At 38.1% G+C, this 27,457-nt stretch overlaps 1 protein-coding gene across 3 annotated transcripts in view; it reads left to right on the plus strand.

Annotated features, from left to right (window-relative positions):
• Window positions 1-27,457, plus strand: part of ADK (adenosine kinase) — a 301,741-nt gene that overhangs the window by 15,334 nt on the left and 258,950 nt on the right. For all 3 annotated transcript variants that reach the window (XM_065670654.1, XM_065670653.1, XM_065670652.1), the window contains exons 2-3: window positions 180-254; window positions 23,758-23,811. In XM_065670654.1, coding sequence (XP_065526726.1) covers window positions 180-254; window positions 23,758-23,811 — 129 coding nt within the window. The remainder of the gene's footprint in view (window positions 1-179; window positions 255-23,757; window positions 23,812-27,457) is intronic.

Raw genomic sequence — 27,457 nt, forward strand, 5'->3', positions numbered from 1 at the left:
CTCTGTCTATACGCCTCGTCTCCATGAGACTACCGCACTGGGCAAAATGTGTATCTTCTTGTTCCTTAACTGTATTAAAGAGGAACTTTTCTCTCTTAAAAAAAAAATGTCTTCAGCATTCTATACTAGGAACAATAAACTAATGCTAAGTTAACTTTAAATAACTTATTCTCTTGCAGTGAAAATGTCCTGTTTGGAATGGGAAATCCTCTGCTCGATATCTGTGCAGTTGTAGACAAGGACTTCCTTGACAAGTAAGTCTTGATTTTTTTTTTTATTTATTTTTTTTTTATTTTATATTTTTCTTTTAGTGTCAGTTTCATTTCCAGAATGATGCCTATAAATAAACGGAGGACTCCCTGCTTGTTTAATGGCAAGTTTGTGCTGATCTCTGAAATTCTGGCTTAATGCTGAAAGAAGCCAACATTGTGTCAGTCCTGTGATTGTTCTAGCTGTATGAAGCTGTGGTAGTGGTGTCAGTGGAAAAACTTGAGTGTTTTCATGGCTTATTTTGTATTTATTGTTTTCTATCAATCATTTCTTCTAGTCTCTTCATGCTGTCTTTCCTAGCCTTTAATTGGAAGCAATCATCAATGTCAGTAAAATGTAGTTAGGTCTCGTGTGAGTATTTGTGTGCTGCTTTTGATGCACTACAGCGCTCTTTTGTTTCTTCCATGGTGACTTTGGGGCCAATAAGCTGTTTCTGTAACAAAACAAGAAAAGTTGAGCAAATATGTAGTCTTTTTTTTTTTTTTTTAATATTCTAATTTATCAGTCAAAAGCAGGACCACTTCTTACCATGTGGCCTGTTATCTTGCTTAAGTGTAGTTGTTATGCCACCATCCAGTTGTTATGCCAATATATAACCATATTGCTGTATTGCTGTTTGTGTATTGCTGTTGGCTTTAAGCTTACTCATTCTATGATCAGCTGAGATGTTCCTTTTCAAGAGGTGGAAAATATAGCTGCTCTTTTAAGACCTTCTGCGTGAGCTTGTTTTCTTCCAGTTGTTTGCAAGTGATCAGCAAGTTGATTTCATCTTTCAGAGTGCTCAAAATCTTTGTTTAATTTTTAAAATGTTAGTATTTTTTTTCTTCTAGTCATTCTTTCAGTTACTGGGGGAATATTGGATCAATAATAAATTTCACATCATCAAATAAAGAAGAGGTGCAGGGTTTTTATTTGTGAACGTTTAATGTCAGCTGCATATCTTCCGGTCTGAAGCTCTTAATAATATCATTAATTGCAATGGATTTTTTTATCACTCAAATTTTATCTAGAAGTGTGTTTAAGTGAACCTGAATATTGTAAGCTGGAGGCAAAAGACAAGAATGTGATGGAGTGTATCACTCTCAAAAGCATCTGGAATTTTGAGCACTTAAGACATAGACTCGATTTCTGAAAATGTGAATTATTCTGATGTAATTCTCCTCCTTACATTTCTACTGAAATAACTTGAAAACCTGGCTGTGAACATAAGTAATGCTCCTGCCTGCAACCCAGCAATACCCCTCCCAACTAATCCTTATACATTGCTGTCATAAAAGAGGTGGTGGGATCTATATTGCAGCAGTGAAATCCTGCAAGAGAACGTTGTGCTTTTCACTGGACCTGATGTGCTCTGCAGAATTTAATTTAATTTAATTTAAAAATTAGAACTCTTATGTACTGAAATTTGAGAACTGTCAGACAAGTTAAATTATCTCCTGGAACAACATATGCTCTGTGGGCATTTCTTTACTGCCAAAATGCCTTTGTGGAGTACTGCATTATTTAAAGCAGTAAGAAGTCCCCCAGCAACAGTTTCACTGGGGACCTGCTGATAGTGTGATAGCTGTGGTAATAACCTGAAAACTGAGAAGCTTGCCTACATTCTTCACATATACCTGATTTTATTTCTAGCTCCCTGTTTGTGAGTGTATGTATAGTAGTCCATTTAACAAACAGACAAGCATGTTTCTACTCTTAAGTCCAAGTACCTTTACCAGTACATACTGAAATTGGAATCAAATCCTACGCTTTCTCAGCTTATGAAGGGAAATAAAATAGCAAACCTAGATGCAGAACAACTGCTAGGGTAAAGTTATTTATTCACATGTTGCAGGGAGGTTCAAGAACATAGGTATTTCAGGAGTGTGAAGCATATGACACAGAAATCGTCTATCATACCAGCCTAGTCTCACTGGTTTTTCTTATCAGAGAAGATGTGTATCCATCTCTAGCCATGTAGTATACAATATATATACCAATACTCGTGGTATCTTGGCAGTGATCAAGTAAGTCCGGAGTCTGTCTCACCTCTTCAACTGGATGGGGATGTTTAATGGAGCCATCAGGCAGCTTGGCTCTGACATGAGAAGGTAGCTTAGTAAAATGAGGAAAGAGTTTAGTTAAATGCCCATGAGAATTTTATGCGTTTAAATACTTTTGTCCAGGATAAAGGACTTGTTGTTGCAAGTTTAATCAACTTGTGTTGTCCATTCCTCTCAACAATATTTAAATGGCCTACAATCCATGTTATAAATAAACCTGAAAATAAATACATAATGCAGTCCTACCCTTGGCAGACTCGAACCAGCTTGCTGACATGTAATACTGGTTTGAGGAAATGGGCAGTATCGGAGGGTTGGGTTGGTATTTTCGGCTTGGCCCTGTCTCCTTTCTTTCAAGGTGATTTTTGGTTTAATCTGGGCTCCAAAGTCCTTTGCTCTCTTGATATGTTTTGGAAAGCTTTAAGCCTCACCTAGACTATTTCTAGGAGAGATGGTCTTAATTTGTGTCACAACAGAACTTCACTGTGCCCATCTGAGCTTTTCAGAGCACATCAGCAGTCTGGCATTATCTGAGCCAGTGAAGCTTTGGCCTTTTTCAGGTCATTGTGTTTTCTGGGTGTCATTTCTTATCTCCCCTCAGGTAGACAATGTGAAAAAGTGTTAGCAATGTTCATGGCACTGTTGAAAGCTGGAGATACCCCAAAACACCTCAGTTTTCACATAGCTGCGGAGCAGCCTTGAAGTAAATGTAATTCATTGATGTCCTTGTTTTTTGTATATCTGCATGAAAGAAATATCAGAAATGCTTTTTTTTGGGTGGTGGTGTGTGTGTCTCCTTTTGATTTGCATTAACTTCATAAGCTAACTATTTTTGTTTATTTTTTCTAGGAGATAGTTGCTTGATGAGCAGCTTTTTATGGGTGGGAGGGGAAAGAATAGAAAAAGGATTAATGCTTTGTGGGTGAATAGCTAACTATAGCTGTGTTAATCTGTGAAAATAACTCTGCTAACAGATATTCATGAAAGCTTTTGGTGTACTTGGTTCTACCTGTGACAGTTAACAGGAATGATTCTTTTGCCTACTGCATCTGTAACAGACATTTTAAAATAACTTAATCTACACTATGTATATTAAACTCCAATAAAGTGGGCAAAGAAATTCTGATGAATATGGCAACGACATTGTAAGAGTGCAGAGAAACTCGATATTGCTGACTCCTGTAAATACTCCAGCATCCTGCTGTTAAAAGTTAGGAGATGGCATTTATTTAATTGCTCCCCCTAGAGTGCTCTCTTTTGCAAATGCTTAGTTTTTAACATTTACCTAACCATAATTAATTTTTAGGCTGTAGCGAATGGTCATTACTTGTCATCTCAAGTGCACGTCCAGTGTTTGAGGGACATGTTTTCACAGAATGGACAGATTTTTTCTTGCTGTTGTCCAACATGTCAGTCTATGACTGCATGAATCAAGGAGGTGGAGAGAATCATTATTGACAAATCCATGTTGACAGTATTACTATGCTAGTCTTGGAACTTCTAAATATGTGAAAACCCTGTATCTTCCCATATTAGCCAGTGGGAAGGCAAGAAAAATATTTGTAATTGCCAGTACCTGGATAAGCATGTGAATATCTTTCAGCACGTGCTTTTAAAAAGGAGTGGAGATATAGGAGGAATGATGGTATGTCTTATTTATAATGTCAATGTTAAGGGTGTTACTGCTTTATTTTGCTGTATTTTCTGGGCTCCTGACCAGAGCCATAATCTCATAAAGTGAGGTATATTTGCTAGTCTGGGTGCCATATGCAATTATATTTGGCATCTCCAGACTGATTATTTGATCGACATTGTTGTCCAGGGTTACAAGTTGCTATAGTATTACTTACAACCACTTGTCAAAACAGCAAGTCTTTTCCTCCTTGTATGGGTTTTGGTTTTTTTTCTTTTTTTTCCCCCCCTTAAAACCAGGGTCTGTGGCAGTCTTTGCACAAGTTCATTAAAGGGGTGCTCAATAAAGATCTGTTGTTCTTAATAGCTTTCTTGTCCTATATCATCTGCTCCTTAGTTCTCTTCTCTGCCTTCTCTGTGATACTGTTGTAAATACAGACTATCTGTACACCAAGAAATGGGTTACTCTTTTTACTCTTCACTGGAAAAACAGGTTTGAATAAATGGGAGAGGAAGAATCCATGGGGTCTTCAAAGTGTGTTTGTGTTTTGGAGCGGTGGTGATGGTTAATATATGAAAAGAGAGTATCACAGAATACCAGGTTGGAAGGGACCTCAAGGATCATCTAGTTCAACCTTGCTTGGCAAAAAGCAAGTCTAGACAAGATGGCCTAGAATCCCATCCAGCTGAATCTTAAAAGTATCCAACACTGGGGAATCCACCACTTCCCTGAGGAAATTATTCCAATGGCTGATTGTTCTCATTGTGGAAAATTTTTTCCTCTTCTGTCCAGTCAGAATCTCATCAGGAGTAATTTGTGCCCATTACCCTTCATCTTTTCCATGTGACTTGTAAAAAGAGAGCCTCTGTTTTCTTTATAGCCACCCTTTAAATACTGGGACATGATGATAAGGTCTCCTCTGAGCCTTCTTTTCTCAAGGCTGAACAGACCCAGTTCTCTCAGCCTTTCCTCATATGGCGGTTTCTGAGTCCTTTGATCATCTTTGTGGCCCTTCTCTGAACCCTCTCCAGCTTGTCATGTGGTTTTTGTGTAGTGGGGACCAAAACTGAACACAGTATTCCAGTGTGGCCTGACCAGCCCTGAGTTGGATAATTACATCTTTATTTCTGCTGGTGATGCCTTTGTTGATGTAACCTAGCATCCTGTTGGCTTTCTTTGCTGCAGCTGCACACTGTTCAGTCATCATGAGGTTGCTGCTCACCAGGACTCCCAGCTCCTTTTCCCCAGCCAAGTAGATCCCAGCCTGTGCTGCAGTCTTGGATTGTGTTTACCCAGGTGCAAGACTTTACACTTGTCCTTGTTGAACTTTGTAAGGTTCTTATTAGTCTGTTCTGTCAGCCTTTTCAGGTCTTCCATCAGGGTGGCTCTGCCTTCCAAAGTGTCCATTTCCCCACTTAGGTTGGTACCATTGGCAAACTTCATCAGGGTACATTTGATCCTGTCATTGAGATCACTTATGAAGAAATAGAACAGTACTGGGCCCACTATTGATTTCTTGAGGATCCCACCAGTGACAGGTTGCCAGTTGGAACCATCTGCCACCACTCTGGATGTGTCTGCTCAGCTAGTTCCCACTCACCACACAGACCACTACTTGTCTAGATCATAACACACCATTTTTTCTAGGAGGAGACTCTGGGAAACCATATTGAAAGCCTTGGAGAAATCCAGGTAGACAATGTCCACTGCTTGCCCCACATCAGCCAGGCAGGTTACTTTGTTGTAGAAAGTTAGTCAAGCATGATTTGCCTGTGGTGAATCCACGCTGGCTTTTCCCAGTCACGTGCTTCATTTGACTTGTGCTAGATCCCAGGAGGATTTGTTCCATAACTTTCTCAGGAACTGAAGGATCTATTATTTCCTGGATCCTGCTTTAAGCCCTTCTTGTAGGTGGGAGATTGTACTTGCGTTCCTCCAGTCTTCTGGGGTCTGTGACTTCTCAAAGATTATGGAGAGTGTCCTTGCAACAGTGTCAGCCAGCTCTCTTTAACAATCTTGGATGGTTGTTGTTGGGGCCCATTGATATGCAGGGGTCAAGCTCCTGCAGCAGTTCATATACCAAATCTTCCTTCATTAATGGTGGGTTTGTGTTTGCATGAACGTGGATTTGTGTTTGCATGAAACTGGGTTTTTGCTCCCAGGACCTGGAGTCCATCAGTGCTAGTAAAGACAGAGGTGAAAGACGTGTTGAAAGTCCGTGATTTTTCAGTGTTGTTGGTGATTCAACAGTGGTGACACCTTTTCCCGCTTAACAGCGGCCAGTGTTTTCCTTCTGTTTCTGCTTGTTGTTTATGTACCTGAAGAACCCTTTCTTCTATTTTTTGACATCTCTGGCCAAATCCTCACACTAAAGGAAGAAATGCTATCATTTTGATCTGCAATTTCACAGGTATGGGTGTGGATCTCCTTCAGTGTGCTACCAGATTGTCTGCAGCACTGAAAGTGGTTTCACTACTGGAGATTCCAAGATGCTTCGTCATTCTCTACCTTTCTGCACTACAGAATACTGTTGGAGGGTGATGGATTAGTTAAGCACAAGCTTGACTAATAGAGCAGTGTTGACGTCTGTTAAGTTAAACTTTCTGTTTTGAGGCTCTTGTAGTACTTGGTGTGACTGAAGTGAATATGTACATATTTGGTATTTTTTCCACTCTTGTGGGAATTTGGATTATAAATTAGGAAAAGGTTTGAGAAGCAGCTGAAATGAAAAAAACATCTGCTCACATTAAATTTAGGTTGGTCTGTATAGCTGTGGCTTTAACCATTCCAACATGTGTTATTCTCAACATTTTCAGTTTGTTGCTTTTGCTTGTAACAGAAGTCTTTGTAATTTTCTATAGCAAAAAAAAAAAAAAAAAAGGCAATAAAATTAAAACACTATTCATGCAGTTAACTCTTATAAAGTGGCCTAGAGTCTAAAGGCTTTTACACAATCAAAAGTGATTCAATGTCTGTTCACCGCATTCAGGTTTCAACAGTCTTAAGGCTTCAATTCAAAATAAGCCCTTCCGCAAAACATGCTGGCTTGAGCTTGAAGACTGGGCAAGACAAGTGGTGGTTCTGTACTAGGAGGTTGCAGGATCAAAGAATGCATAAGCTGCAGATACAGTATTTGCTGATAGATTTAAGTGGGGGATGACCCACTCCCTCAGCCCTCCCAACCTTACAAGATTTTCAGTTTCACTAATGTGTTTAGTTTGACTCTGTATGCTTCGTCAACCCTCTGGGACAGTTTAATGGGGTTTTGTATTGCTTTGAGTTGGGGATGGTGTTACCTGTCTCTACAGTGCTGAGTGTATGGAAAGTACTTAGTAACAGCTTTAAAACTTGTCTCTGAAAATTTTCCCCTGTTATTCTTTTTGGGAGATAGCTTGCTATATGATGGTCCACTGTTTCAGTAGTCCTTGTGAAAGATAGCTACTAAAAGTATCTGTTTGCATTGTCTCATTTGGCAGGGAAGCTGAACAGCTGAGGGTTTTATTATTACCTTGTGGTTTTGAGTTTTATCTGTAGAATTCAATTTAGCTTATCTTAGAGTCTGAACATAGAACATTGTGGAAATTGTTGAGCCAAATTGCATCATCTGACTGCTGATTAAATTATAAAATCTTCAGCATTTTCTTGCAAAAACTTAAAGTAATGATGGCTGTCTTAAAAAAGCCCTTTCAATACTAATGTGCCTAGAAATTTGGTAGCATTCCTGACAATGTAATTAGAGCTTTCTACAAGCCTGATAATTTCTCCTAGTGCTTTTAGTTAAATGTGTAGTTTAAATGAGTGAAAGATTTTAGTTAAACTCCATTTGGAAAAGACTATTTGAAAAATTTTTCTATGCAATGACAGTTTTGCATGAAGAGCTGTGTTTTCAGGGTATACTTAGCTTGAACAATGATTATAAAAGATTATTTACCTGTAAAACAGTATATAAGCAACCAGGACGTTGAGGAAGGTAATTCTTCCCCTCTACTCTGCTCTCATGAGAGCCCTATTTAGAGTATTGTGTCCAGCTCTGGTGTCCGCAACTTAAGGACATGGAGCTGTTGGAGCAAGTCCAAGGGAGGGTCACGAAGCTAATAAGCTGCCAGAGCACCTCGCATACAAAGATAGGTGAAGAAAATTTGGGCTGTTCAGCAGCCTTCCAATATCTGAATGGGGGCTACAAGAAATCTGGAGAGGGATTTTACAAGGGTATATAGGCATAGGATCAGGGGTAACAGCTTTAAACTGAAAGAGGGTAAATATAGATTAGATATTAGGAAGAAGTTACTATGAAGGTGGTGAGACACTGGAATGGGTTGATGAAATTCTGGGTTCCATTTGCTTCCTCAATGCAAGCAAGAAACTTTAAGTGAAAAAGCTCTGTGAAACTAGGCAATAATATTAAAAGACCCTTGTTGAAGGTCAGTCTTGTTGATCATCAGTCTTTGATGGAAGAAGCTGGGTTTCTCAGTAGAGAACTGGAGTTGATCTAGAACTAGATGGCCAGACTTACTCTTTGAATGCTGTACTTGCTGTTTGTACCAAAAAAAAAAGAGAGTTCCTGATTGCACAATTACAAGATGTATTTTTATTTAGGACACAATACATAAAAATTGTGTTTTATGTCATGGGTTTGGTTGCTGTCGTTCTTAATTACAGGGTAATGAGATGTAATTTTTATACTGTTTTCCATTCCTATCCTGCTTTTCCAAACCCAAAATTTCAGCAGCATAAGAAAGGCTAGAGTTGTTTTTTCTAGCTACTGCAGTAACACACTGAAACAGTTTGATCACTTGTGAGTTGAAGAAAAATCCAGTAAAAAATTAATGATTATTTATCAGATTCTCAGGGTTTTTTTTTTTTTTACTGTAGATGAAATTGATTTGTCCTTTCTTAAGGGAAGATGGCTTTTCAATGAGAGTGTTTTTGAAGTGGTTGGAATACATTCAGCTTTTGAAAAACTAAAGATTTTTAAAAATTAGATATTTAAATAAATTATAGTGCTCATGACTAGATTTATTTCGCTTCATTTAGGCCTGCCAGTTTTGCAATCTGAATAGCTTTTCTTTCCAAGTTACATGTATCAAGATGAGAGGGATTCTGTCCTTTTGAAATTCAATTCTAATTTTTAACATTTCTTTTTAGTAACTTGCTATTCCTGAACGTTGTGTGAATACCCTGTCAGTGTTGCTGTTAACTGTAGCCTAAGTTATGAGATGCTTATGCTATTGTTGATCCCTGATACTGTGCTTCTGCTCTGCATCACATAACCATGTCCAGGCCTGCTCTGTGCTCTGCCTCTTCTTGTCCTGTTTCTTTCTGGAGCGTTGGACCTGTGGTCTCTCTTGTAGCCACAGGGAGAGGGTGGAGACAGCCTGTCTTCCTCTTAATTACTGGTGTTCTTGTTTTTGCCTTAGTCAAGGGCTGCAGAAGGGTAAACCAGCTGTCTGAGTGCTATTTTACTTCATTTTTGTCTAGGCAGAACCATCAATACTCCCAAGTTACTGGAGACCAAGTCCCTGCTGTAGACTTCAGGGTGTCCAGAAGCATGCAGTCCTCTAATAGGCTCAGATTAAATGCAGAGCTGGGTATAAAGATCTTTCATTTCACAGACCCATGATTCTTTAATGAGGTAATAGAATATTTCAGTCAAAGCGTTGTGTGTTCTTTTTGTAATTATTTGCATGAGACTCGGTTGTGAGTTCATCAGTCACTGGTGTAGATGTTTGTGCTGTGTCCTGCTGTGCCATTAGATTCTTACTTTGCACCTGTGCCAAATCCTGTAAAACAATGGTATATCTTTTAGGACAGCTCAAAAATAGTGCTCAGAAAAGTTCTGTGGTTTTGCAGGCTGAATGAATTATTTTTAACATACAAATTATTTTCATTTTCTAGTTCTGCTTTAAACTGGTTGTTCTCTTATCATGTGAAAGGAACTTATAATTTCTAATATTCGTATTTCTCAGGCCTTCCAGTAGAAGACTCAAAGTGTTCCAGAATATCATGCATCTCTTAGAAACTTTTTTTGTAGAGTTGCTGTGTGGAAAATAGGTCAAAGACCTTCCCCCAGACCTGATTGCTGTAACTTCATTTTTGCAAAAGTGTGTTCCAGGGTATTTCATTGAAGCTGCTTTGGTTTTGGATTGTGCTTGTGTTGTTACGTACAGCAGTACTAAACAACAACTGAACAGAGCACATCTGTTAGTTGGTCTATCTTAGTCAAAGAGTTTGGATGTTTATTTTGATTAGGTATGGTTTCAGTTGCAATGTCTGTAGTATTTGTAATCTAGATTTCAATTCCACAAGCTCGGAGTTGATGGAAATCACCTTTCAGAGGATTGTGAGCTGGGAATTAGCTATGCCCTTTATGTAAGCCGGAAAAAAACCTTAATCTTGCCACCTTTGCAAAAGTTAGCATGTATGAGCTAAGACAAACTGTAGAGTTTTATCAACAGATTCTGCCATTCAAATACTAAATGAAGATGGGCAAGTTGCTTTAGTAATTGCTAGCTTTTTGTTTTGAAAGCACCAAATACAAATGCCTGCTTTAGCCAAGAACATCTGAGGTGTAGCTGACTTGTTTTCAAAAGTGGGACATTTCAAGTTTTATATGTAAGTTGGGGTTAAAGGTTAATAAAAGAAGCCTGGCAACTTTACACAATAGGAGGATACCGAATTTAAACTTTATGCTGACTCACAACATTAGAACTGCTTGAAACACCTTTTTTTACAACCCGCCCCGGGACAAAACTGTTACTGAGCCAAAGCAGGAAGCTCTTCTGGGCTTCCCAGTGAATGTCAGGAACTTTCCAAATACCTCGGTTCCTTTTTCCTCTGCCAGATCTTTGGGTGTCTGGGCTTGGTGTTGCAGCTGCCACTATGGTGAAGGGTTAAGATACAAAACAGTGCCTATGGCTAGAGGCAAAAGGGAGAAACAGTTCTTCCCAGAATCTGTAATTGCATTTTCGTTATGTCTGATTCTCTAATGGTAGCAAAGCAATGAGTTTATCTCTCAGGAGCTCTTCCCTGAATCTCCATCTTGGTATTACACCTTCGTTTGTTAGCATGAAGTTGAAATTTTCAGTGCAGTAAATAAACCTGCTCTGCCATTTTCTTTATACTACTTTTTTTTCCAATAAAGGTAATGCCTTTAGTGGCTTGGAGAAGTTCTTTCAGCATGGCTGGAATTTCACAGTAGCTTCAGCACTTGTCTGTAGCTTGCTATTTCCTCTAGTTGATATTAAAAATCATTTTAGAGAAGGCAAATTAAGGCACACAGATTTTCTGACAGTTCTCATTTCAAGCTTCTGTAAAGTGCTTAGGTGCAGAGACAGATGATGGAAGACATCTAACTTTTAGGCAGCAGGAAGACTCATTCAGGTTGCAGTGATAGTATGGGATTGATACTTTGGCCTAGCCTGTTACAAACAGAATGACATCCATAGAGTTGTACAGAAAAATTAAATACATCTTAAGCTATATTTTAAAAAATAAATAAGAAAACATTTAGCTGGTATGCAAGACTTGGTGTTGGTTTCTTTATGGTATCTAAATGCAATGCATTTGGCATTAAATATGGCACAGCAATGCATTTTGCATTAAATATGATACAGCAGTCTTTTTCTCTGTGTCCCTATGATTGATGAAAAGGGCAATTCTTAGCGTTTTTAAGACAAAGTATTTAGCATCAATAAAGGTTCGATACATCCTTATCACTTACAGTATCCTCATTTTTGAGAATTTTATTGCTTGAAAGTAATACTGTGGTCTGATTTTGTGGTTTATGAGTACTTCACTGGAGAATAATTGTCTTTTGCTGTGTCTTAATTGATTTTTATTGATGTGGCATTTCTGTCTTGGTACCAGAGACATTAAAATAATTGTATTTTAAAAATTCAATTTTCATTTTTCTTTTAGAGACAGAACAGAACTAATACGGGGACAAAGTTGTAATTCAGTTATGAAACATATTGTGTGTTGATGGAGCCTAACACTGTTGTTCTATGTTTGCAACAGTGTAATATTACCGCCTTTGTTAGTTTCTCCGAAGTATTGATGTGTATTTTATTGTAGAAGTAGAGCCTATTGAACTTCATCATAGAATCATAGAATGGTTTGGGTTGGGAAGGACCTTAAGATCATCAAGTTCCAACCCCCCTGCCATGGGCAGGGACAGCTCGCACTAAAAACCGTGTCACCCAGGGGTCCATCCAGCCTGGCCTTGAACACTGTCAGGGATGGAGCATTCACAACTTCCTTGGGCAACTAATTCCAGTGCCTCACCACCCTCACGGTAAAGAACTTCTTCCTTATATTTAACCTAAACTTCCTCTGTTTAAGTTTTAACCCATTATCCCTTGTCCTGTCACTACAGTCCCTGACGAAGAGTCCCTCCCCAGCATCCCTATAGGCCCCCTTCAGATACTGGAAGGCTGCTATGAGGTCTCCATGCAGCCTTCTCTTCTCCAGGCTGAACAGCCCCAACTTCCTCAGCCTATCTTCATACGGGAGGTACTCCAGTCCTCTGATCATCCTCGTGGCCCCACTCTGGACTTGTTCCAGCAGTTCCATGTCCTTTTTATGTTGAGGACACCAGAACTGCACACAATACTCCAGGTGAGGTCTCACAAGAGCAGAGTAGAGGGGCAGGATCACCTCCTTCGACCTGCTGGTCACACTCCTTTTGATGCAGCCCAGGATACGGTTGGTTTTTGGGCTGTGAGTGCACACAGAAGTTGTCTCATGTTCATTTTCTCATCGGCCAACACCCCCAAGTCTTTCTCTGCAGGGCTGCTCCAAATCAGGTCCCTTAGGAGCCGTGGATGAATTTTATCAGGTCTCGTCTTGACATCTAAAGCTCATTGCCTTCTCTTTAGAAGAGGAGATGAAGGATTTGTTTTCAAGTGCACAGAAGCTCAATTGAGCTGGCAATAATATTCACCTATGGCATGCAGAGAGTATTTATTCAGAAGAAATTAATAAAAAAGTCTGTAGATATAGGCAGGAGAATCTCAGGGTTGTGTCCACAACTACACTACTCTACCTTTGCCGAATGATACTTTATTACAATTTCCTTCCCAAAGCAGAGTTCCTTATCCAGCAGTGAGGTATTTGAGTATTTTCAGTACTAACACTGTCAGGATCTGTTGCAGAACAATAAATTTTAAAGTGATAACAGCTAGTAAACATGGGTGAGTAGGAAGAGAACAGGAACCCTTCGGTTTATTACTGTTTGGATTATTTACCTTTTTTTTTTTTTAAGCTTTTATTTAATTGAAACTTTAAGGGAAGATTGTTAAAGCTGGCTTGTGTTTATAATCAAAATGAATCCAACTACAAACTAAGGTTTATGCTTGGTTAAAGAAAATCGGTACGTCAAGGTTAGGTTATGACTTCAGAGAGGAAACAATGCAAAATGACTGGTATGACTAAAGAAATTGTTCAAATATTGAAGGCTCAAAGGAGTGATATGAAAAGAATAGATTAAAGAGCTCAATCTGTAAGCAGAACTGCCCATAGTTCTGCAGAAATTGAATTAGTGTTTTATCCCATGGTGGAGTTGCTAAAGGTCACTAAAGTCTATTTCTACCAGTGTAATGAGTATAAATTCAGAAAACTATTTTTCAGTTAAAGTACAGTGTTATGGACAGCTTTTTAAAAAGTGTTTGCAGTCACATACTTCAAAAATTATTACTGAAAACCTCCATCATTTCAGCTGTATACTGCAGGTGTTTACATGTCTTAAATTTTTAGTTCACTAGTTTATAGCTAAGGAAACTGTTTTGACAGGGCCACTACTATATGCTTAAGTCTAGAGTGATAGGACTGACCCTGTTAAATGATCATAGTTTTCTGCAATCTGGTGATTAATAGGCTTTGAACTTTCCTGGCTTCCTTAATCCCTTTTAATCATTTAAACCTATTATTGTTTTGACTCCAATTTCAAAAGCCCTTTAAATCTGCCTTACAATATTAATAGCTGATTAAAGTCCTGATTTCCAGCCATATTATCAGTGGGGATTCTATCTTATTACAATGAATAATTTAGAAGCAAGTATTTAGGAAAATGCTGATCAAGGGGAAATGAGCAAACAAAAACCCCAACCCAAAAATACCAAACCAAACAGCAACCATCGGGCTAAAAATGCCAGAAAACATATACCTAGTAACGTTTGTACACGGATTACTGATCGTATCCATGTAAGAAACTGAGGAAACAAAATGCTTCTAATTATGCCATCAATAACTTTATTTCTTTTTTCTCTTAGGTGTTAGGGGTGTACTTTAACTTAATTTTGTGTTGAAATTTAAATCCATCTTTCTTAATAGGTATTGTATAAAAAAAAACCCCACAAACAAAACACCCCCACCCAACTTTCTGTTAATATTTTTGAGATCCCTTTCACCCAGAAATTAAATATTTTTTAAACTTTATTTTTTTATACATAAAGAGGTTTGTACACACTGTGATGCAGCCAGGTAAGACTCCAGTCATAGTAGTACACAGGAACTGGGTACTAATAAATGGGTAAAAACAAAACCACGAGAAATTCCTCAATAGTTTCTTCAAGATGGTTCTTCATTCTCTCAGCCCTGATATTTCTGTTCCAGTAGCAGTGTTTAAAGTTTGGGGTGTTTTTAATAAATGAAATGACCAAGACCTGTGGTTTGAGTTGCACCTTAACCAGATATTTTTGTTTCCTTAGGCAGTGTAATTGTCTGCCAAGACGATGCTGCATGCTCTTTCCCTAACTATACTTGATTCTTTGTCATTGATAACTGTGAAGTAATTTCTTCAGTCTTCAGATAAAAATACCATAACCTCCTATTGCTATTTTTTCATGCCTCTTTACCACTAGTGTGTGCTTTACTCCTACCTGCCTTTCTTCTTCCCAAAGTAAATGTTTTGGCTGCGTGTTTTTCTGTTTAAAAATGGAAGGGGACAAAATAATTGGTGTGCCTGACAGCTCACTTTGTTGGTTTTTTTTTTTTTTTGGTTTTGCTTATTTTTGGTTGGTTTGTTTGCTCTTTCCTGTTTCTGTGTTAAAATAGTTCATTGATTTCTTCAGTGTTTGACACAAATCAGAAGTTAAGGTTGAGTTAGTTACAGATTATGGCACCTGGTTTCCCTCCTCTCCAAGTTACTACTCTGTGTGATGCCTTTACTCCTGCCCATGTTTTTGTTCTTTTTATTTAGCTTCTTAGCTCTTCATCTGTCTGTATTTTGAAGTTACTGTGTTTGAATGGGTTTGTCTTACTGTTTACTAAAATGCTTTGTTTCACATACCCTTTCCAGTCTGCTGTCACCTATGTATTTCATCAGTAGTGACTGAGCTTAACTCCAAGTCACTCATAAACATGTGGCGTAGATAGTATTTGGCCTAGTGCTGATCCATGTTGAGGTTTATCAGAGATGTGCATTCTCTCACAGCTGTAATACTTTCCTAAAGGGATGTCTGAAAAGTCTTCTAGGCAGTTTTCTCTTTTGTTGATAAAAGTGGACTATTGTAAAATGCAGTTTTTTCTGGAATCAGGCTTTTTTGGGGACTGTATTGCCATCACACAATCCCTCTTTAATCTTTCAGTTTTTCAAGGAAGAGATTCTGGACTCCCATCTGGTATTTTGTAACAAAGCAGTATCTATTTGGTAAAACTAATTCATACAAGGTGACCCTAGAGTAACAATAAAGGATAATCAGCTGTCATTAGAAGCAGAAATGAATGTAAAAGGGCTCCCTGTGTTGCTGTCAATTTGAGATCAAGAAAGAATGTGAAAAGGTGGGGATTAACCAGCTACCCTGTTATGGAATAGGAGAGAGGCTAAAAAGGAGAGAAACTTTGAAGGAATGGGGAGTGTAGTGCTTTTCAGATGGTGAAACTGGGAAACTATAGCAAAGCAACAGAGGAATTTATGGAAAAAATGAAAAAGCAGACGAATTAGGCTGGTGGAATAAACCCAGCACAAATCAGGCAGGAGACTGAGACTTTCAGGATATGAATCAAAGCCCTTGACTGTTTTTGTGGTTTGTTGTTTTTGTTTGGGTTTTGTTGGGTTTTTTTTTAAATGGGGAAAGGAAATGTATTAAAACAAATATTTGCACTAGGGTGTGTGTATGTGCCAGTTACTCGAAACTTTAATTTTGTTTTAGCTGGTCACATCTGGTCTGATGAATTTGGCTGCTGAACTTATACATAAGGTATGATCTGGGTTGAGTTTTTTATTTGCAACTTGATCTAGAAAATGGACAGCTTGTAAAATCTGGCTTAGCAAGCTTAAAGTAATGATCCAAACAAATACAAGTTGTGGTACTTACACTCCATATTTATGTACATGGAAAAGATTGCTAGACTAATCAGAAGAGTAAGGCTACATGAGAATTAACTAAAATTTCTGAGCAACCATAGCCTTGCCAAAGATACAGAAATACTGCCTTGTGTTCGGTAGTATTTTACTATTGTAGGAAAAGCAGTTCACTTACGGCCTTTTGATTGCTGGAAGGACTAAGCCATAAGAAGTGGAGTTGGAAGTTATGGCAGCATTACTTATTGTGGCTGATAAATTGCAAATGGAAGCTGAAAAACAGGCTGACCTTCTATACCCATCCCCCATAGATCTGATGTGTTATAAATATTTTGGAAGCTTTGGACTTGCTGTGTGCACTGGTCTGTAAATGCTCATGAAGATGCACTGTTGTAGCACGTTCACACATGACTGTGTTTCTGACCTGAAAGATCCTGTGGGATGTGTTAACTGATTTGGTAAAAAGCAGTCAATACAGCCTGAAAGAGGACTTGTGAGTACCAGTATCCCCACAGGCTGGGTGTCCTAGTTTTTACAAGATAAATAATTAAGAAAAAAACAACAGAAGAAGGACTGCATTTCTTTCTTTAGAACAGTGAAAGTAGCCTTAACATCGCTTTAAAGTGACATTACTGCTGAATCATCCTTACAGAAACTTCTTTAGATTAATCTGAAATACAAGACTGTACTGAAGTCCTTAAGGTTTCTTAATGGCTTTCTTGAAAATTTATCAAAAAGTGCTTATGCAGAACTCTGTCTGAAAAGGTCTTTTCTTTTATTGATGAAGCATAGCCTAGTATAGTATAAATTCTCCTTGTTTTGTCCAGTCAATACAACCAACATACTTTAGGTCTCTGACAGAGAAATCACTCTGTTCCTTTATTTTTTTGATGACTTTTCTGCAAAGTTAAAAGAACGTGTTGGAAATTTACCCTTTCGTACGTTCCATTTTTAATCAATCTGGGAAATACTTTAAACAGTAACTGCAGCAAAGCATGTGAAGTACAATAAGCTTATGGAATAGCAGGGCTCAAGTGCATTTAAAGGGGAGAAAGGTTAGTCAGAGCCATGTACTGTGGCAAAAAGTTTATTTGTACATCAAACAAGGCAGAGGAATGTCTGCACGGATGTATGTTTAGAGTTTCTAGGGTGCTTTGCTGTCCCAACTTTGTATTACTGAAGTAGTTTCAGTCTTCTTTCTTATGCTGACTACTCATGTTGATGGTTAATGCAAAAAGAAAAAAAAAAAAGGAAAGGAAGATCCTTTATCTCTTGCATCTTGTTCCTTCAGAAGTGTTTTGTGAAAATTTTAATGAAAATATTGCTCTGATACGTGTACAGTTTTTTTGTACCGCTTTGTTTCTGGGTAGCCTGCATGAGGGGGATGTTGTCTTAGCTCTTCTGGCCCAAGCAGCACCGTATGTGTCTGTGCTGATTTACAATCTGATATCTGTGCAGTTTTAAGCTATTCTTTCTTCATAGGTTTTTGCTTAGGTTGGTGGATTCAAGTCAGAAATTTTGAAAGGTGAATTAACTCTGCAGCTATGAAGGTCTCTTGCCATTTTTTAAACCTCTTTGCTCATCACCAGTTCTTACTCTGGGCCTTAGGACAGGTGAGTTTTACCAGCAGATTTGAATTTGACACTCATTTGGAGTTTTCCACCAGTACATATTGAGTGTAGGCTGTGTTTTCTTTTTAATTTGGTTAAGGCTTTGTAGAATTAGATGGTGCCTGAAGGCAACCATGCCTTACAGCTGTTTGTTACATGAAAAATATTATTGTAGAAAGGCTGCCTAGAGTCCAACCACATTAATAATTTTCATACTACTTCATATTAACAGGCGTGAAATAAAAAAAACTTTGAGTTGTAGGATTACCATTTCAGAAGGATCATAAAAATGCATTGTGCAAGTTAAAGCTGAACTTACATGCTCTACTATGCCTAAAAAAATTAAAAGAAGCTTAATATAAATGTCACAAATCTGCAAAGCCAGAAATGGAGATTATAAACTTGTACGTGAATGCTAGGGAAGTCACAGAATCATAGAATGCTTTGTGTTGGAAGGGACCTCGAAGATCATCCAGTTCCAAACCCCTTGCCATGCGCAGGGACACCTTCCACTAGACCAGGTTGCTCAAAGCCCCGTCCAACCTGGCCTAGAACACTGCCAGTGATGGAGCAGCCACAGTTTCTCTGGGCAACCTGTTGCAGTGTCTCACCGTCCTTGTAATGGAGATTTTTCTCCTAATGTCTAATCTAAATCTCCCTTCTGACAGCATAAAGCCATTCTCCATTGTCCCATTGTCCTGTATCTTGAGTGTGACATAGAAGCCTCAGCCTCACTAATCATGTAACTGTAGAGGAGAAGATTATGCTGTCTTCCTTGAGGTTTTTGTAGCACTAAAACCAAATAGAATGTGTTGGTCAGAGTTGTACCTTGAGCTGTTATACACAATAAAACTCTTCCAAGTGGCCTTGGATTTATTTATTTATTTATTTATTTGGATAGAGTATATTTAGCTGTATGCAGAGCCAAATTTCCTTAACACTGTTCTGGTTCTACATAATATCGGTCCTCAGAATGCCTGCAATAATTTTAGTCTGGGTCCATGCTACTTTATTTTCAGGCTTGTGGAAAGGGAAAAGACTTAAGATTCATGTAGTTGTGAATTTATAATTAATGCTTTAGGGGGGCTAAGCTTGATATTATGTACATATCTGCACGTACATAAAATTGGGTTCTGGAAATGTAATTAAGAAGGAAGAAAATGACTTTACGTTCAAATCTGAGTTCTGGTGGAGTTATTGGTTACAGTCATCAAATGAGTTAAAAGATTGAGAGGTTCAGGATATCTTTGTCTTGGGAAGCTGGAAACCTCCCTGATAATTCAAATTCATTTAAGGATTTTTCTTAGTGAGATATATCCCCAGTTTGTTATTGTTCTGAAATTATGGAGTTAGGTACTAATAGGGGCATTCAAATCACCTTGCTCAGCAGCCAAATTTAGGCATCCTGTATCAGCCCCATTGTAGTCAAAGAACAGAGAGATGCTTTTTCCAGTGTGTGAATTGGAGTTGGGTCTTTGTTTCCTGATGAAACATAGGGGGATTAGTTTGCGTATTTGTCTGTCCTGTTAAGTTAAATGTCTAAACATGCCTTTTTGTAACCAGGTTGGAAAGGATACTGTTTAAAAACCCCCCTATTTTGACACTGAAAAGGGTAATGTAAAGCAGTGTAAAGCTTCTCATTGAAACTGTGTTTAGGGGATGGATGACAGAATAATGGTATCTGTTAGCTCCTATCTGCAGTTAGGTCACTTAAGCTTTGTTCAGAGAAGAGTATGTTGGAGCAACTATGGTATGATGACATCTAGAGGCTAGACTGCAAGATGTGGTTTAAGAAATGCCTTAAGGAGCTGAGTTTGAATCATAGAATCATAGAATAGTTAGGGTTGGAAAGGACCTCAAGATCATCTAGTTCCAACCCCCCTGCCATGGACAGGGACACCTCACACTAAACCATCCCACACAAGGCTTCATCCAACCTGGCCTTGAACACCGCCAGGGATGGAGCACTCACAACCTCCCTGGGCAACCGATTCCAGTGTCTCACCACCCTAACAGGAAAGAATTTCCTTATTATATCCAATTTAAACTTCCCCTGTTTAAGTTTTAATCCATTACCCCTTGTCCTGTCACTACAGTGAAAAGAGAAAGAGAGAAAGAGAAGAGAAAGAGAGAAGAGAAAGCTGCTGTCTTCCCAAAGTGGAAGTTTCACCTAAGGTACACTCAGCTTATTGGGTTGTCAGAAGCCGTGGGTTGTGATGCTCAGAGGCTGGGATGTGCATATCTGGGCAGGCAGCTGTGCCAGTTTGGTGGTAATATGCAGCTGTGCAGTGTGATAATTGCTGTAGTTGGGGCACTTTTTCTGTCCATCTTCGTAATTGTGTGCCGCTGCCATTTTGGAAGGGGTGCCCGGAACACTGGCTACTCTTTCCAGTAGATCAAATGGCTGTGAATGACAAATCAAAGTGTTCAAATGTATCATTTTTGAAATTTACTATAGTTTGTTTTGACACTTAGCTACGGTCTTGGTGCAGTCCCTTGCATGTCACTTTTGAAATAAGATCTTAGGATCATAGAATCATAGAATGGTTTGGGTTGGAAAGGACCTTAAGGTCATGTAGTTCCAACCCCCTGGCATGGGCAGGGATGCTTTCCACTAGGCCATGTCACCCAAGCATTCCACTCCCACAACTTGTGCCCCAGCTTCCAAGCTAGCGTTTCACGCATCCAAGCTTATGTATTAACAAGGCCAGAGATCTTAATTTGCTTTTCATCTTATCAAAGCAGAGGCTAGGCTGGTGCCAGACTCTCCACACATCGCTGCCAGCAGGACAACATCTGCTGTGGTTTCTCTTCTCAGCAGATGCTGGGTGGGAGGACTTCAGCTAAGTGCAGAGCTCAGTGTATGCTTCCAGGTTAACCTCATCTTGAGCAGTGATGAAAAGACTATTAACATTTGGAAACTATATCACAGTGTGGTACTGGATAGTTGAAAAGAGTAATCACTTTAACATTCTAGGGTGTGTCGAGCTTTGAATTTCACAGGGCGGAAAATAGGAAAAAGAAGTGGAGCTCTGGTCCCTTTAGTTCATTTGCCCATTTCCATGGTATATTTGCTTGTCTCTTAATAGTTCAGTACTAGGCGTGTAAATATATACGTGTACAGTATGTTGTTCTGGTTGCTTAGATAGTTTTACATGTCCTTATTTTAAATTTTACATCTCTGTAGCTTTGATTTTGCTCCTAGTGTCCTTGGCTCCTAAGTTTTTTAGAGAGATTCTCCCAAATCTAAACATCAGTTAGGAAGAGCCAGCTGGTGCTTATCAGTCTTGCCTACGAAACATATGTTGGGAAGTATTATGTAAGCTGTACACTGTGCTGGTTGCACATTTAAATTTATTAAATACTTCAGCAGCTGTGTATGAAATATAATATGAATCCTGTCTTAATGCATGGAGTACTGATGAAAGTTTGAACTCTGCAAGCATGTCCCTTTGTGGGAAATATTGACAAGTTGCTGTCAAAGCAGTATCTTCAGGGGTCAAGGAAGAATAATTTTAAAATACCATATTCATGGTGAAGGAAGAGGGTGGTGGTGAAAAAGATTAGGTAAGCTAAGGTTTACCGAAGGAACCATTCTGCAAACCTCAGGGGTAGCAACTGTGCCCCTTCCGCACCCCTCTGTGGTATGTCTGTAACATACCCAAGGCAAAAATCACACATTTGTTAAACAGCGTTCTCATTATGTTATGTAGTTTCTGCTGTAGCTGACTTACTAGTATGTGTAAGTAGTGAAGGGTGGGGTTTTTTTTTTTGTTTGTTTGATTTTTTTTAAATTTATTTATTTAATTTTATTTCTAAATAACTGTGTGGGTTAAATTGTGGCTTTGGGGGGCTTTTTGGTAGTTTTTTGGGTTTTTTTTTAAGTGAAGAAATGAGGAATCTGGGAGCTTTAAAAACTCAAATGTAGATATTATATCTGTAGCCTCAGCAGATAAAATTGTATTAAATCCTTGCTGAAGTAGTTTTGATTTCTGGTCAGAGGAAAAGCATGCCATGTAACATGAGTGAAGAATGGTTGTGACTTCATGTGGGTTGTGACTTTAATGGGCAAAATGATCTCCATTTACAAAATGGATTGTGTATTAGCCAGTGTTTATCTGTCTTATGACAGGCAAATACTTTTAACAACCAACCTGATTTCATTTTGAGCAAGATGGCAGGTTGCATGAGGAGAGTTAATGTCCTTTAACTTCTGAAAGATGTCCCTTTCAGAATTTCCGGGTAGCTCTTTGATTTTTCTCCTATATGTGTTTTCTATCATTAACATGCTTATCGAGACATGACAAATGGAGATATCAGCGAGGTGTAGCAGCATTATGAAAAGACTGGTATTGAGCTGAACCGTTTTTTATTAAAGAAAAATAGGCTGATACTGTTCACTACAGAAAACATCAATTTGGAATAAATGGAAGTTAAAACTTGGGACTTAAAGACTGGTAGGATGGTGAACTACAAAAAAAGACTGCAGTTAAGCAAAGTGATCTGAATCTGTTATCGAACAGTGTGTTACAGTGTAGCCTGCTTCCTGTAAGAGCCAAATGCAAACCCTGCATTTAGAAAGAGAATATGGATGGACCCCGCTGTATCCTGATCAGAAGTGACTACAAGAAGGATTTAGCAGCAAAGTGGATAAATGAATTCAAGTACCATGATACTGTGGCAAATAACTTAAGGCAGTCCCTGCAAAGTAAACAAGAAAAATGAGTCTTTTGTGTATGAGTGCTGCACTAGTGAGCTTGAGAATGTGTATAGATTGATGCTTGTATTTTAAGTGGATGCTGAAAAAACAAGTTGCGGAGAGTGTCATCAGAAAATGGTGTTAGGAATAGCAGACATACATTTTTATCTGTTTATTTGAAACAAAAAAATCAATTTGCAAGATAGCTTGATTGTAGTTGGCTGGTGACCAGAATCTCTCCTCAGGAGGAGTAATTTATAGTTCTGCAGTTGACTGGAGCAAGGAACAAAAACAGGGCAAAGGGACAGTGGAAACATGAAGTGTGAGCAGTTAGCTGTTTGCAGAATTAGCAAATAGACACTTGACTTTTAGTCGCTTATGTCATGTATGACTCTCTTAAAAAGCAATCAGTCCAAAAACCCCCAAATCCAAACCGTACAGGAAACCATAGCAGTTAGATTTGTGTAATATTTTGAGATGACAAAAGATTTTGCTTGGAGGCAGAGTGAAAGTGAGGTCACTTCTTAAAGGTTTTCCTAAGTGAGTGACAGTGCAGTCTGCAGCATGGCTAGGAGTAGCCTGTGTTGGGGCACACTGGGCTCCTTTCTCCCTCTGATTCAGGTAGTGTAGGCAACCTATTCTGTTAAATTGCCTATAAGGTTAAGCTATCCAAGAAAGGGTTTTTTTTTATTCTCTCAAGCTCTCACTTTGATCAGAGGTTGCCTGTATGGACTGCAGAAATTTGCTGAAACAGCCTGTTCTGAAAGTGTGTTTTTCTATAGAATGTTTTTAGTATTGATTATAATAGTTTTATTTGGTACAGGTGGAAACACTACAGTCAGTTTTAGTGATTGTATTGTCTGTATTATTCACTGTCATATTTTGTCAGATCCAAATGATAAGATCTAGATACAGTTTGTGGTATGAAGTGCAATGGTTTTGAGTATAGAGCAAGCCAAAGTGCTTGATACAATTTGAAGCTGTGATATAAAACAGATGCTTTATGTGACGTTAAATTTACTCTAATAAACATAACCTGATTTTTTTAGGAAACTTTGCTGCTATCTTTGCAATAACTTGAGGTACCTGAATCAACAAATATTATGTAGTTTAATAATTTGCCAGTTTGAAACCATAAAAGTACATTTTATAGCTATGTTCTCAAAGGAGTAACTGCTTTGTATTTTGTCTTTTTTTTCAAGGTATGGGCTGAAGCCAAACGACCAAATTTTGGCAGAGGAGAAGCACAAAGAACTGTAAGCTCTTTTATGGTGATACACATGCATGTTATATGTATTTACTTTTCAATGTACATACACGTTATTATTCAAGACTTGAAGCAAAAATTTTGTTTTCATAAATAACTTCTGCTTTTCATTATTGTCTGTATGACACTTGCTTGAAAAATAATAAAAAAAAAATTAAGATTCATTAATTTCTTAAAAAAAAAAGTCTTAACTGTTGGTGCACTTCCAATTTAAATGTCTGAGTGTTCATTCTAGTTCATGTGTTATGTATGACAGTGGTTACACTAGCAGCTACTGCCTGACTGCGGTATATCTGTGTATAAGTGAAATGTCTGTTTATATATGGCAGAAATGAAAAGGAAGGTTTGTTCCCTCTTTTTCCCCACTTTTCCCAATTCAGTGCTCACTCATTATTTTAATTTGCCTGTGTGTGTGATATTATGGCCATTCCCACCTTAGCAAATTGTCATCATCACAGTTAGGCTGAGGTGTGGAAGGTTGCTAAGAGTCACCAGAGCCCTGCTGGTTACATTGAAACTTGGCTTGTTTTGGCTAATTTGATTTTTGTAGCCTAAAAACTCTTGTTCCTGCGGAAAAAATTATGATCCAGTGTTGAATGGATCATTCTTTTGTCTTGCAGGAGAAGCAGCCATAGAATACTTTATCAAACAGTGCCATAACAGCATATTCAATTATTTTGCTTCTTCATTAAAGGTGTGCCCAATCTAAAGAAGCTGAAGTTCAAATTAATTCTGATCTTCAGGCAGTCTTCTATGTTCAGGCAAAACAACCTGTGATTGATTATATTTTGCATACTATATAGTAAAATGCAAAAGCTCTACAATTGAGTTGAAAGCAAATACTGGGTACCGTGCATAAGCATGTGTATGCGTCTTTGGAAAATGCAAAGTAAAAAGACTGGTAAGTATCGTCTGCATATTATCTAGGTACAGGGGAAGGGGCTCTGAGTTTATATGCCTGGTTTTGAAACCACTGGTGTTGGGTAGGTTGGGGTTTTTTGCCTTTTTGTTGTCCCAGTCCCCCTCCTCTCCCCACTTCCTCCTACCCCCTTCCCCTCTGCCCCCTTCCCTACACCTCCATTACAGTAGATTTTAAGACAGATATTAAAGTACTCAATGGTACTTACTTTTTAACTGTATACGTGGTTTGAAAGTGGAGGAGACTTATCAGAACTTGGTATGTGGTCTGTGATGATTGACGAGTTCAGTCAAGAGTTACTGTATTCATTAAGAAAAAGATGGCACAATTGGAACGTTCCTGCTCACTTGTATGTGTAAGCATACAGGTCGTATATAGGCATATTATAATGCTTTTTATTTCAGAATTTAGTTTCAAAATTCTCTTGTTCCTAAACTCTTCCATATGTGAAGGAATTGGTGCTCTTATTAGTGCTAGTTTTAATTCTTGCACATTAATACCACTGTCAGAAGAGCTATAATCAGTGCATGAGCTCCAGTTTTCTTCTTGCCTTATTCACTCACTGTTATCCATGAGCTGCCTGAAAAACATTCTATGTGAATATCCTCTTTGCCATCTCTCAAATCTGTATTATGTAACTGCTGTTTTGGTTTGGTTTTTTTTTTAAGATGGAGAGAGAGGTAGAAAGTGCTTCTCTTGTCAGCTCTTAGATAATTTTATTCAGTGTCTCCATGATGACTAGTGGAATATTTATTTGAAAGTTGTATTTCCAAATAAGATACAGATTTTTTAGGATTCCTTTCACATTTCTTCCTTTCAGGATAGAGAAAATGGGGAATCTGGTCCCTTTTGTGTGCACCTGCATGCTTAGATATAAGAAAACCACCTCTCTTTCTTTCTTTTTGAGTTTAAATTTTCACCTCTTGTCTGCTTCCATTATAACGTTAGCATTATTTTGCATTCTTTCATAGTACCCCCAAAAGACATAAGCAGTTTATCCAAGTGTAAGATGAGGTAACTTTCAGATTAATATCTATAGCTGTGAGGTTTCCCGTGTTTAAGGTTTGGATGTATCTCAGCAAGGTCATAGATTTCAAACAGTAAACATGTATTCTGGTAATGAAGATATAATTCCTTTGGAAAAACAGTGATTTGCTAAAAGCCTTAGTTGATTGTATTACTAGCCAAATAAAGTTTCCATGTTCTTTCAGAGGATGGAAAAAAAACATTTAACTTGCATTTGTACAGTGTGGTAATGTACCTATGACATTAAAGCTGCTTGAGCTCCAGGCAAAAGACAGGCAACAGCAGTTGCCATTGACCAGTAGATAAGACTGGTTTTATATAGGAAACTCTAATGATAGAGCACTTGTGGACAACATTATTATGATTAACTCATTAAATCATGATTAACCAATTTGAAAAGTTGCAAGGAAAAAGTATTAGAAGTACTAGAATGTTCAGGTTAAACACAAGTTAAATGACATACAGGTCTGTATTTTGTGCAGTACAGGTTGTACTGTGTACACAAGCTTTATTTGTACAATAGATACTGATTAAACTGAACCCTTCAATGTTAGGTATTTGAAATAGTCAAAACATACTAAAATAAAGTCTGAGTTTTTTAAGTATGTTGCATATTACTTAATTGCATATTAATTACTGACATGTTTACAACATAGTAACTTCTTAAATGGAGGGTTGAATTAAATAAAAAACATTCAATAAAACTAAAGTTTTATATGAATCAGCTGCAACAGAAACGTTTCCTTGGTTTGTCATTGTTATTGCTACAGTAGCCTCTGGGAGGATTTATATGCTGTCATTCATCATGAAAGAGTTTTAACATGCTTTTGCACTGATCTTAGCATCTTGAATGTCGCTGGATACTTGACAGGGGAAAAATGCTCATAGGTCAGTGTCACGTTGCTTCAGGAAAGACCTTTGGAACTTTTCTAATATGCTGTGTGCACTACTCAGACCATGTCGACTGTACAGCGCAGGGCAGATTAAACATTGCTGAACCTCAGAGCACTTCCAGTCCTTCAAGCTAAATTCTCTGATGTAACTTAAAGGCGAGTTGTTAGATACTTCACTACCCTTTTCTGGTATTTAGATAGACTTTCATATTTTAAAGAAATGCCAATTCTAGAGAATGGTTCAAGGCAACTGACCACTAGGGTAACTATTGCTGATTTGGTTATAAATTTTTCTTAGGTACAGTGTTCTTATAACTAAGGTGTTCTCCTGAATGTGTCCTAATGTTTTGAAGTCTAATACAAACCAAGTTAGATTCCCTGTATTCCTTTACATAGAGTCTGGCACTGAATTCCTGTTCAGTGCCACAATCCCCCTGCTTAAAATACTTTATATTCCAGTCTTTGAAGTATCAGCAGACTTACCTAGCAAAGAACAGTTTATTTTTGTATTTTTCATCTAATAGTATCACAGTGATTTCTCTGGCTGTCAGATGCCCTCCAGTTACTTAGAGATCACTTCTGTATAGCTGTTCTTCATAAAAATGTAAATATTGTTCCATAATGAATGCCTTATTTCCAAAGGTAATTGGGCCAGCTACACCCTGACTTGGCTTGGTCTTTTTGTCCTTGAATCTTAGTTATCTAGGGAGATAAGTACAGCCACTAAGACAGACTGGAGTTGGTTTACAGGCATGGCATCATACTTAACTTCTATTTTAAGAGCTAAGACCACTTTT

The sequence above is a fragment of the Lathamus discolor genome, chromosome 3, assembly GCF_037157495.1.
Source record: "Lathamus discolor isolate bLatDis1 chromosome 3, bLatDis1.hap1, whole genome shotgun sequence".
NCBI lineage: Eukaryota > Metazoa > Chordata > Aves > Psittaciformes > Psittacidae > Lathamus > Lathamus discolor.